Here is a 12,669-nt window from a genome sequence, read left to right as displayed (position 1 = left end):
ATGAATTGAACATGTTTAGTTCAATTCATAAAAAGCAATAAATCATTAAAATTCAAAATATGAGCAATTTATTTTCAAAACAAGTTACATAATTTTCAAAAAAAAAACTAAATGGGCACTATTACTGGCTGCACAAAAGTCACTTTCTGCTTTTAGAATGATAGATAATATGACAGCTTAAGATTAAAGTTGATAAAAAGAAAGCATAAATCACATCCATGCATCTTACTTGCTTTTTCTAGAGTTTTTAAAAAAAACTAAATTATAAGCCCGGGGCAGAGCTGACTACTACCGGGTGCGTCCCCAGGTGGCGGATCGGGGAACAGCCTTCAGATATGGAGGTTAGCTGCGATATAAGCAGAGCAATCTGGCGAATAAGTAGCCGTGGACCAACAGCGACTGAGCTATCAGGGTGTGGGGGAGCAGAAGCGGCAACTCTGTCTCACTTAAAACCTCACAAAGCCCAATGACAACTCGGTGACATGGCGAGTAGTGCCGCAATTATATAAGCACCTGCTGGGGTCACTGCCCCTGACATTGGGAAGCAGCATTGTCAGTACTGACACACGGTTGAAGCCAAATGATGACGGAAAAGCTTGTGATCAGTGATTTGCAGATGGCAATATGATTATATTGTGTACGTCTGCAATACTGCGGAGCAGAAAGCAAACGGAGAAACTACTGCTCTATCTTATCTCCAGAACAACCACCATGGCGAGAAAACCCTTACAATTGGCCCCAAGTTCCCGGCGTCCCTTAAATGGGACAGGGGTGCGAAGAATCTCCGGGCTCAAAATGGTGTCCACTTTTAAAATTGCAACTTGGAATGTCAGAACTCTGTATGAAGCTGGCAAATTAAGAAATGCCACAAGGGAAATGAAGAGGCTGGGCATCTGGATTTTGGGAATTTGCGAGACAAGATGGCCAGGATCTGGAAAGTGTCAACAAGATAATACAACAATGTATTACTCTGGGAATGATGAAAACAAACATCGACATGGTGTAGCTGTAATAGTAGATGAAGAAATCAATAAATCAGTACTAAATTGGATTCCATTTTCTGAAAGGATAATGCTGTTACAACTTAAGGGAAACCCTGTTAACATAAATATCATCCAAGCTTATGCACCCACAGCTGACAAAAGTGAAGAAGATGTTGAAGAGTTTTATGAACACCTAAAAGAGATTAAAAACCTAACAAAGAAACATGATATAAACATAGTGATGGGTGACTTCAATGCAAAAGTAGGAAGAGGGGGTGATGGAGAAATTGTTGGCGAACATGGCTTAGGCACCAGAAATGACAGAGGAGATCGCCTAGTCCAGTTCTGTCAGGAAGAAGATCTAACAATAGCAAATACCTGGTTTAAACTTCCACCCAGAAGACTGTACACTTGGAAATCGCCTCAAGATAACCAACATAACATTGTCCGATATCAAATTGATTATATACTGATAAATAAAAGATTCCACAGTAGTATAAAGAGTGCAAAGACTTATCCTGGAGCAGATATCTCATTAGACCACAATCCCATAGTTGCAGAAGTACGTCTTAGATTAAAATCAGCTAAAAAATCACAAAAGAAGAAAAAGAAAATTGATGTAGAAAAACTGAAAGACCCGAACATAAATAAAAGTGCCAAGACACAGCTTAACCTGCGATTACAACAGATTAACATAGAAGAAAATAAAAGTGTGGAATCTCTTTGGAATAGCTTAAAGAATGCCATCGTAACAACAAGTATTGAAGAAGTAGGTTATGTGAATAATATAAAACAACAGGAATGGATGACAGATGAGATTCTTTCTCTTATTGATACAAGAAGAATGTACAAAAACAAAGACCTAGCCAGGTATATAGAAACACATAACATCATCAAGAAAAAAATAAAAGAAGCCAAGGAAAATTGGATGAAAAATTTATGTACTGAAATTGAACTGCTTCAGAAGAAACATGATAATTTCAATCTGTATAAGAAAATCAACAAAATTTCCGGAAAACTGAGGAAAAAGCAAATAGTGTCTCTAAGAGACGAAAATGGAAAAATAGTTCTAGAAGAAGAGAATAAAGCACAGATTTGGATAAAATATGTAACAGAGCTTTTCAATGATACTAGACAGAAGCCTATAAATATAAAAGATAACATTCAAGGACCAGCAATCATGAAATGTGAAATAGAGAATGCTATACGAACAAGTAAAACAGGAAAAGCCAGTGGACCAGATGGTGTGCAAACAGAATTTTTAAAATTAATAGAACCAGATAACATCAAACTTCTTGAAAAACTATTTAATGAAATATATGAAAGTGATGAATGTCCATCAGATTGGCTCAAATCTACATTTATCACTATCCCAAAGAAACCCAAAGTGAATTCCTGTGGTGACTTCCGACTTATTAGTCTAATGAGCCAAACATTAAAAATATTTTTGAAAGTAATTCAGAATCGCATTTATAGAAAAAGTGAAGAAACTCTAAGTGAAACACAATTCGGCTTTCGGAATGGTTTTGGTACTAGAGAGGCCCTTTTCTGTACCCAAATATTGATACAAAAATGCATAGAAAAACAGAAATCTGTCTTTATGTGTTTCATAGATTTTGAAAAAGCATTCGACAAAGTCAGACACACTAACTTAATAGAAGTCCTTCAACAAATAAGGCTAGACGAACAAGACATAAGACTAATAACAAATCTGTATTGGAATCAGTCAGCTACCGTTCAATTAGACAACATTACCACCAGTGATATTAACATCAAAAGAGGAGTGAGACAAGGATGTGTGCTCTCACCACTCCTGTTCAACATATACGCAGAGGTAATCTTTAAAAAAGCATTAGAAGAATGTCCAGAGGGAATCACAATAAATGGAAAGATTGTTAACAACCTACGATATGCAGATGACACCGTGCTAATTGCAGATAACATTATGGATCTCCAAAAACTCATTGACAGAGTATACAAGCAAAGCCAAAGAATGGGAATAAATATAAACATCAACAAGACAAAATACATGATCATCAGCAAACATCCAGCCTCATCAATGAAACTGATACTCAATGGGAAAAATATTGATCAAGTGTCAAGATATAAATATCTTGGTTGTTGGCTTAATGAACGGTGGGATCCAGAAATAGATATAAAGACAAGGATTGAAGTTGCATGGCAGTCCTTCATGAAAATGAGAACACTATTCTGCAATAAAGACCTAAACATGGAAGTCAGATGCCGAATGCTGAAATGTTACGTGTGGTCTATTCTGCTCTATGGAGTTGAAACATGGACATTGAAGGCGACAACCATCAAGAAAATCGAAGCCTTTGAGATGTGGCTATACAGAAGAATGCTAAAGATATCATGGACAGAAAAAATTACCAATGAAGATGTCTTAAAATCCATTGGCAAAGCTAAACATCTTGTACAAATAATCAAGAAACGAAAAACATCATATCTTGGCCACATCATGAGAAACAGCAAATACCAACTTCTACAAACTATTTTGGTAGGAAGAATTGATGGCAAAGGAACTAGAGGAAGAAAAAGAATATCATGGTTTGACAATATCAAGACGTGGACAGGAAAGAGCAGTGCACAACTGCTCAGATTAGCACAAGACCACAGTTTGTTCGCCAAGATGGTCGCTGATCTTCGATAGAAGATAGCACAATAAGAAGAAGAAATTATAAATATTTTAAATAAAATATTTAAAATTTTTATTTATATCCATTTTATTTATATCCATGTTCAAGATAAAATAGTTTCAATTATTAAAAAACTGAAGCTGTGGTGTATACACCTTAATTGTGGTGAGTGATTCCTTTTCATCTCTTCATGAGGTAATATTAAACTCTTCTCAAGAAATCAATTTGGAAGTGATGCAAAATATGAAGGAACATCCAAAAAAGATGCATAATACTCTTTATAAGTATTTCTCTGAGTCAGATAGCAGATTTAAGTGGATAAGAAACAAACCCTTTCATATTAGTCTACAAAAATGCTACCAAATAACTTGTCAAATTCAGAGAAAGAAAAACTCTTGGAACTGGTTCAGATGGATTCTTGAAAAATCACATATACTAACATCATTCCATTGAGGGTTAATTCTGAATATCAAGTCCTACATTGAAGCACATTCTACTACCTTTCTTAATATTGTACAATAAGTTTGGATTCTCTGCATTTAATATTAAAACAAAAAAGTGAAACTTCATTACTGATATAGAACCACATCTTTGTATTAAACTTTCAAATATGAAACTGTATCCATGCCCTATGAGATTTAATGAGTAATTTATTTTATATTCAAATTAAAGTTTTTTCTTGAAATTTTTTCTTCTTCCAATACACTATATTAATTACATAACATAACTGGTAATTAGTTTACGGAATTAACAACGCATATAAAGTATATTAATTAAAGGTAACTTTAATGAATAACTTCTATATTTCGGCAACGTCACATTGCCATCTTCAGGAACATAAAGACATGGTATGTGCACTCAGGAACTAACACAAAGCAAATGAGTAAGAAAGCAAGAAACTAATATTGTTCCTAAAGTCCTAATGGTGCCCTCTTGTGGGCTAATTTGGTAGTTTTGGCAGTTGGGCTGAAGTTCTCATAATGAAAGTCTCCCAAATTTGGGGCAGTTTCATGCACCCAAATTTGTTGAGGTTAGGAACGTTTTTTAGAGCTGCTGAAGATTCTTTGAATAATCTTTCGTATTTAAACTTGCTGCGATGAATTATTTTTGTTTTCTTCCAACGAATTTTATGGTGGGTATCTAAGGCATGGTCTGCCAGCCCAGAGCGGCTGTACTGGTGAAACCGGATGTAGTCTTGGTGTTCTGAAATCCTGATATTTGTTGTTCTGCCTGTTTGGCCAAAGTAGGACAATTTGCAGCTGCAAGGGACCTGGTATACACCAGGTAGGTCTAGGGGAAGTGGTTGGTCTTTGGTGGAGCGGATAAGGGATGCCAACTTTTTATATGGTCTGTAACAGGAAGTAAGGTCATATTTTTTGAGGATATTGGTTATTTTCTCAGAGGTGCCCTGGATGTAGGGGATGGTGATAGACTTGGTGTAATCTTTATTGTGGAGGGGGGTTATGGTTTACAGGTTTTAGTATTTTTTGGATTTTTTTGGGGTTATAGCCATTGGCTAAGAAAGTGTTGAGGATGTGGTTTAGTTCAATAGTCAGGGCCTTGTCATCTGAGCAGATTAATTTTGCCCTGTTATATAGTGTTTTTATCACCCCATATTGTTGTGAGGGGGAGGGATTGTTGGTGAATGTATCTGCCAGTGTGGGTGGGTTTTCTGTAAACAGAGAAAACCAAAGATCCATCAAGCTGGCGAGTGATTAAAGTGTCTAGGAAGGGGAGGGTGTTGTTTTCCTCTTTTTCTAAGGTAAACTGGACTCTGGGGTGTTGGTTGTTTAAGTGTGCTAAGAAGGAGTGGAGTGTGTCTGAGCCATGTGGCCAAATAGCAAACACATCATCCACATAACGAAGCCAAATAGTGGGTTTTTGTGGGGCGGAGTTTAAGGCTTTCTCTTCAAATGTCTCCATAAAGAAATTGGCCAAGGGTGGGGAAAGTGGTGAACCCATGGCTGTCCCCTCTATCTGTTTGTAGAACTTTCCTTGCCAAACGAAATAGCCTGAGTTCATTGTGAACTGAAATAGGGCTGAGATATCGGGAGGAAACTTGGCTTGGATGAGCTCAAGGGTTTCTTTGAGTGGGACATTAGTGAATAGGGAGGAGACGTCAAAACTGACCATTATGTCAGTGTGTTGGAGTGTGAGGTTTTCTATACTGGCTTTAAAGTGGGCTGAGTTTTTTTATGTGTAATGGTGTGTTGCCAGTGTAGTGTGTGAGCGTTTTAGCTAAATGTTTGGCTAATTTATATGTGGGGGAATCAATGCCATCCACTATGGGACGCAATGGCACATTTTGTTTATGTATTTTTGGGAGTCCATATAATCGGGGGGGTCTAGAGTTATAAGGTTTAAGTTTGTTGGTGACTTCCACAGGCCAAGAAGTGACTTTCTTAAGGAGTCTGTGGATAGTTCTAATCTGAGAGCTGGTCGGATTATATTCAATGGGGAGGTAAGTAGTACGGTCTAGTACTAAAGAATTTAGCTTACCTTTGTAGTCTTTTTGATTGAGTACCACAGTGGCGCTTCCCTTATCAGCTTTGGTGATTACTATTTTTTTGTTGTTTTTCAATTCTTGTAGGGCTATATATTCGTTTTTGGATAAGTTGGATTTTGGAGGTTTGGCTTTCGTGAGAACACCGACTACATCCAGTCTTACGTTGTTGGCGATATGGTTAGGCAGGTTGCCTTTAATAAAGTATATTAATTAAAGTTACCTTTAATTAATATACTTTATATGCGTTGTTAATTCCGTAAACTAATTACCAGTTATGTCTAACCAACGTATAAGTCTTGCTACTATAATTACATAACAGTTTTTTAAAGCCCTGATTTTCCATATTATCTCCCGCTAGGTTGGTGGTTTGCTGGTGAGGTCATGTCCTAAAAGTGGTACATGACACTACAACAACTGTGGGAAACATGCAAATATGATCTCATTGTGAACACAAAGCACTGTCAGATAAAGTACATTCTGCCATTCTTAATCTTGTAGACATGCAAGTTTGAATTCTCTATCTACACTTAATATTCAAATTTAAATAAATTAGCACTGCATTATTGATGTAGAACCACATCTTTGTATACTTGCAAATAAACACTGAACCTGTATCTCTGTCATAGTGTCTGATCACAAGAAGTTCTATTTTTTGCATTAAATTTGCTGCTATTATGAGAAGGACACTGACCTGCAGAGATAAGAGGGTTATCATTCCGTTGTATAAGTCTCTGATCAGACCACACTTGGAATATTGTTCTCAGATTTGGTCCCCAGGATTTGAAGGGGATAAATTAACTGTGGAAAGGATACAAAGACGGATGACAAAGATGGTTTCAGGACTGTACAAGGATAGTTATGAGGATTGGCTGAGAGAATGTGGACTGCAGAGTTTGGTGGATAGAAGAAGGAGAGGTGATATGATTGAGACTTTTAAACTGTTGAGAGGTAGTTACCGGGTTGACACTGGGTAGTTCTTTCGCTTGGTTGAACAGCGAGAAGGAGTGATGACAAGAGGCCATCCCTGGAAGTTACGAAAGGAAACTGTGAGCAAGAGGGTAAGGAGTGGTTTCTTTGTGTGGAGGGTGGTTGAGTCGTGGAATGCATTGCCTGATGGAGTGGTGGGAACGAGAACGGTCAGTGAGTTTAAAGAGTGGTATGATAGACTTTGTGTTTCTCGGGGGGGGGGGACCTCCCCTCGATGAGTCTTGACAGACTTTATGTCTTAGGAAGGACCTCCCTCGAAGAGTCTTTTGACTCCTTGGAGGCCTGAATAATAATAATAATAATAATAATAATAAATAATTTATTTTATATTCAAATTAAAGTTCTAATCACATAAGTTTTTCTATCATCTCCCCCTAGGATGGTGGTATGCTGATGAGGTTGTGCCCCAAAAGTGGTACACGACACTACTATGGCTTTTGGGAAACAATGATCTAAACCAGCGTTTCTCAACCTTTCCAAGGCCAAGGACCAGTAAAATGCTGAAAACAATTCTACAGACCACTAAGTTGCAGAGGCATAGCTGGGGGAGGGGGACGATCCACCCCAGGCAGCACTTTTTTGGCGTTTAAGAAATCTTCCCTTACTGTCTATAAAACAGCAACTGAGTGATGACATAGACTTCGACGATTTTGGGAACAGAAAAGCAAGAAAAATAACATTTTAGAATGTTGGAATTAAAGTTTACTTCAAAAATAAACATAGTGTTTTTAATTTATTTCCCTATATGTCGTTTTGACTTTTCATAATTTTTTTAAAAACCTAAGTAGGAATTACCACCATTTCAGAAAAACTGTGCCATTTATAAAATAATAAATCTAAGAGCATGTTTTGAATACATATGGAAACATAATTAATTAAATTGGAAGTAAAAGATTAAAAGTGTATCATCATTGAACAAAGTTTTAATTTTTATTAAACAAATTAATAATATGATCTAATTATGTTACTACTTACTTTTAATGAGATGGTTGAGTTCCTCGGCCCTTGCATAGTTACTGGATATCTGACTCAATATTGGTCAAATTCAGTTGAAGATCGGCACACACACATGAAGACAATTTCTGTATTTTGTTTTTATTTGAAGGTGCGATGAAAATTCTTTCTCACAAAGATAGGTTGTAGAGAACTGCATGACGATTTTCAATGGTTGTTCAGATAATTCAGGAAATTCACTTCTCACTGAAGGCGAGATCCAAAATAGAGCCAACCCAAGATCACCGAATTGCATTTTTAATTCCACTGTCACTTGAAAGCTCAATTAACTGTTCTTTTTCGAGAACGAAAGGTCGTTCTCGTGACTGCAAGCCTGAAATGGATCGCGAACCCACAGAAATTTCTTATAAAAGTTATTCTGAAAATATGTTTCAAAATTCCGTTTCAGATTTTTGAGGGGGTCACAAACCCTTTCCAGAAACTCAGAATCAACAAAAATATAATTTTCCACTAAAAAGGATTCCAATGTTGGAAAAGGTGCAAATTGTCCGTCTTTTACATAATTAATCCATAAAACCAGTTTTTTCTCGAATGCCTTTATTTTGTCTTAGGCATCAAGAACAGTTAAAGAAATTCCCTGAAGGGAGACATTTAGTTCATTTAATTTCGAAAAAATGTCTGAAAGATAGGATAGTGTTGATAGCCATGCTTCTTCAACAAGAATGATGCAAAATCGGAATTACGTTCATTTACAAATAATAAAACTTCGCACCTTAATTGAAATAACCTTGGTAGTACTTTGCCCCTGGAAAGCCAGCGAATTTCAGAATGAAAGCAAAAGTTGTATATATTCACTGCCCATTTCATCGCAGAGCACTGAAAATAACCTTTTATTTAACGGTCGAACTTTAATAAAATTAACTAGCTTTATAGTGTTATATAGCACAGTTTTAAATCCTGGTGGCATTCCTTTGGAGCCTAATGCTTCCCTATGTATGAAACAATGTACCCAATTCATATCCTGAGCTACTTCCTTGACCATAGAAACAACCCCACTATGCCTGCCTGTAAGGGGGCGAGCTCCATTTGAACAGAAGCCTATACATTTTTCCCACTGGATCCCTTTGTGTATTATGTAATTATTGAGAACGTGAAATATCTCTTCTCCAGTTGTTCGGGATGGCAAAGTTCCACAAAACAGAATATCATCATGAATGTGTTGTTATCATGCGCATATCTTACGTAGCATATTAACTGAGCATCATTTGTAACATCAGTAGTCTCATCTATTTGTTTAGATGCATAGTAAGGGCTCTTCTTAACTCTTTCGATTAACTGAGATTCTACATCACCTGCCATATCATTAATTCTGCGACTGATAGTGTCATTTAAAAGAGGAATGAAATCAACATCTTTTAGTAACTTGTTGCCAAACATCGTTTTTACCACATCTTTTATAGCTGGAAGTAGCAAATTTTCCCCGATAGAATGAGGTTTCCCTGTTTTTGCTATGCGCAAACTTAAAGATAGGATGCTTCCAGTGCCTTGCTATTAATGGAACTCATGGCCGAAACTATATCTTTCCCATGATTTAATGTCGCTAAGCATCGCTGAAAAAATTCAATTGTCTTATTTTTCAAATTAATCTAATTAACACCACAATACAATCTACTTCTGATACAATTTTTCACCAATATCACTTTTTTTTCCCTAAACTAAACACCTCAGATTTCAGAGCTCTCTAAACACAGGTCTGTCACAAGATGTCACCTCCTGTGAAGCTCATTCTCCCTTAGTCATGCCTTCCAGTCAACCAACTAGTTTAAATAAATCCAGAAAAAAAATAAATTTGGGTCTCACATGAGAACAGATTTTACTTACCTGCCTTGAGAAGTAAAATTTGGTCATCTTGAGATAACTTCAAGAAGCCAGGCAATAATTTGGCAAACTCTATGATCTGCTGAATGATGACTGTGAGTTTCTGTGCACAATCAATCATCAAGTTTTCAGAAGCCTAATAATAAATGAAGAAATGTTATATGGTAATGATTGATATTAGTTGGTATGGCTGCATAATTGATTATCTTGTAATTAATTCAACCAATTAAGCTGATATTAAATTTATACATATAAATTAATTGATTTATCTAGGGTCAAATTAATAACTTAATGGTGAAAGTTAGGTTAAGTGCCATCCTGTTTGGGTAACATATCCACACCCCCAACCAACAGACTGCACATTCAAATCCTGCTGTAGGCATGCGTGTTTATGATTTTCTTTAAGTAGAACATGAATTTCATTGACTGATGTGTTATCACCCCAGGTACTGGAAACCTGAAGCAGCTCAAAAAAGTTCCATGTTTGGTCTCTAAAGCAGGGTTTCCAAATTACAGGGAAAATAAAAATACAAAAAATATACCTATAATTAATAAATAAATAAAAAAAAATCCATATCCTACTCATGGTACTAATGTATCATAGGTTTCAACCTTGTGTGAGTTTGAGTCATAAAAAAAAAGTGAAAAAGACCATAGACTATAAGAAAACCATACAACTGAATGGGACTTTTGAACCAATATCCAATCCCATGTTATTCCTCTTACTAAATATCCTTGAATACTGAGCAAATGAGGATGAGTTGGCAATTATTAAACAGTCAATAAATCTGTATTCTGTATTGACCAAAATTACATATTCATTATGTAGTTATACACATAACCAATAGTTATATACCAGTTATACAAGGACTGTTATTTTCATCAGGAAACTAAGGCACTTAAAACAACCACAGTAGGACTGAAGACGTACGCTATCGATGCAATAAGCATCAATGAAAAAGATGTGAAGCTAGCAGAGGAATTACAGAATATGTGTGACAAGGCTTAGGTTCCAATTATTATTCATATTATAATTTATTTCAATGGTATTGACTCATAACACTATACACAAATAAAATAAACCAGCATCCTTGCAGCACAAACACACCTGTCACAGAAGAAACACAAGAAACTACACAAGCTGCAGAAACAACAATTCAAACTATAAAAAAAAAAAAAAAAAAAAAAAAAGAGCACTAGCATAATATTCTCTAATGTTGGATAAGTAGCCTATGACCATTATCCTGAAAGTGATATTAAAATAACAGCCAAACTTCTGAATAACTTTATGCAGTCATACTTGGAGATATGACAATGCTAACTTCAAAATAATTGTTTTTGGAGTCAGCATTAAGAATACTAACTAAATTAGGGAATCATCAGCATTACTGATACCAATTCAAACAACTTATTTTTGGAGTCAGCATCAGAAATGAAACAATCCCCTAATTTCAATAAGTATGGATGCATTAATTGATGAAAAATTTGGAGAATGTTATTTCAAGCATAAGTTATTATGCTGTAATGTTATGTTATATAACCAGCACTAGAGAGTAACATTCCTTCTGTGTTACAAATGCTAGCGTGAAATCCACTGAAATATCAGACGCTTAATAAATTACTTAATAAAGTAAGAACAATGACAGTCATAAGGACTTAATGGATACCAGGGAGAGCTAGAGGAGATTGTTTATCTTTTGAAGATGGAAACCATGCTGATAGGAAGAAAAGTAGCCACTAAATTGTATTTCTTACTTTGGATAAACTGAATGCTCTGTAGAAAAGAGAATACAAGAACACCAATCTTATATAAGCAACAGTAAATCTGAAAAATCTGGCTTGGCGCAGCATGGAATAGACACAGACAACAACATCCTATGTTTCTGAAATATGCTTACTTCATTGATGTCAGTATAAATTTGAATGTTTGTTTAAAGAAAGTACTGCAGCCTTATTTCACTGTCCGAACTTAAATTGGAATGACTGCCTCTCTCTATCTAAGATATGGGAAGGTCTTATTTTAATCACACATCAGTATTTTTTTTTTAAATAGCTAATAAATTATCAATATTTCCTCAATTATACCAATGTGATGTTTTATGTATAACATCATGTGGCTCTTACTTTTTCAAATCAATCCAGTATTCATGTTCTACTTTGTAATTAACTATTGTCGCCACTGATAATGGCCTGTAACATTCAAGCTGAAATATATAGTCTTAAATAAATAGCATTACTTATCCCTTGTGTTTCTCATATTAATTTGAAAAACACTACAGTTATATGGGGTAAATGGAACATTATACAAATATACATATTTAAGGTGTCGGCAAGCAGTTAAAATTGAAGGAAAACAGGAAGATGGTTTGATGTAAAAGCAGGTTAAGATAAGGATGCAAATTATTATCTCTGCTTATGTGTTCGTCGAACATGTTGTTTATTATTTTAACGGTATAATAGAACACAGAAACTAAGTAAATAATTAATTTATTAACTTGATGCTGATATTTCGCTGGTATTATAACCAGCATCTTCAGAGCACAAAAACACTGTTTGTCACAATACGCGAGACTAAAACAACATGGTGTACTTAAAATTGTAGCAGCAACACAAAGACTAGAGTCCTGATTTTGGCGCCCTCTATCTGAGAGAGATTAACACAAAAAAAAAAAAAAAAAAAAAAAAAAAATGCTATCATATATTA

General features: G+C 35.6%; 1 protein-coding gene across 5 annotated transcripts in view; it reads right to left on the bottom strand.

The window, feature by feature from the left end:
• LOC150098781 (putative nuclear hormone receptor HR3) overlaps positions 1–12,669 on the bottom strand; it is a 240,295-nt gene that overhangs the window by 55,923 nt on the left and 171,703 nt on the right. For all 5 annotated transcript variants that reach the window (XM_090404768.1, XM_090404769.1, XM_090404770.1 and 2 more), the window contains exon 7: positions 9,969–10,101. In XM_090404768.1, the coding sequence (XP_090260894.1) occupies positions 9,969–10,101 (133 nt within the window). The remainder of the gene's footprint in view (positions 1–9,968; positions 10,102–12,669) is intronic.

The sequence above is a fragment of the Typopeltis vanoorti genome, chromosome 15 (assembly GCF_054136105.1).
Source record: "Typopeltis vanoorti isolate ZY-2024b chromosome 15, IOZ_Tvanoo_1.0, whole genome shotgun sequence".
Classification (NCBI taxonomy): Eukaryota; Metazoa; Arthropoda; class Arachnida; order Uropygi; family Thelyphonidae; genus Typopeltis; species Typopeltis vanoorti.
Note: the sequence above shows the minus strand (reverse complement) of the source record. Positions and strands in the feature narration are given on the sequence as shown.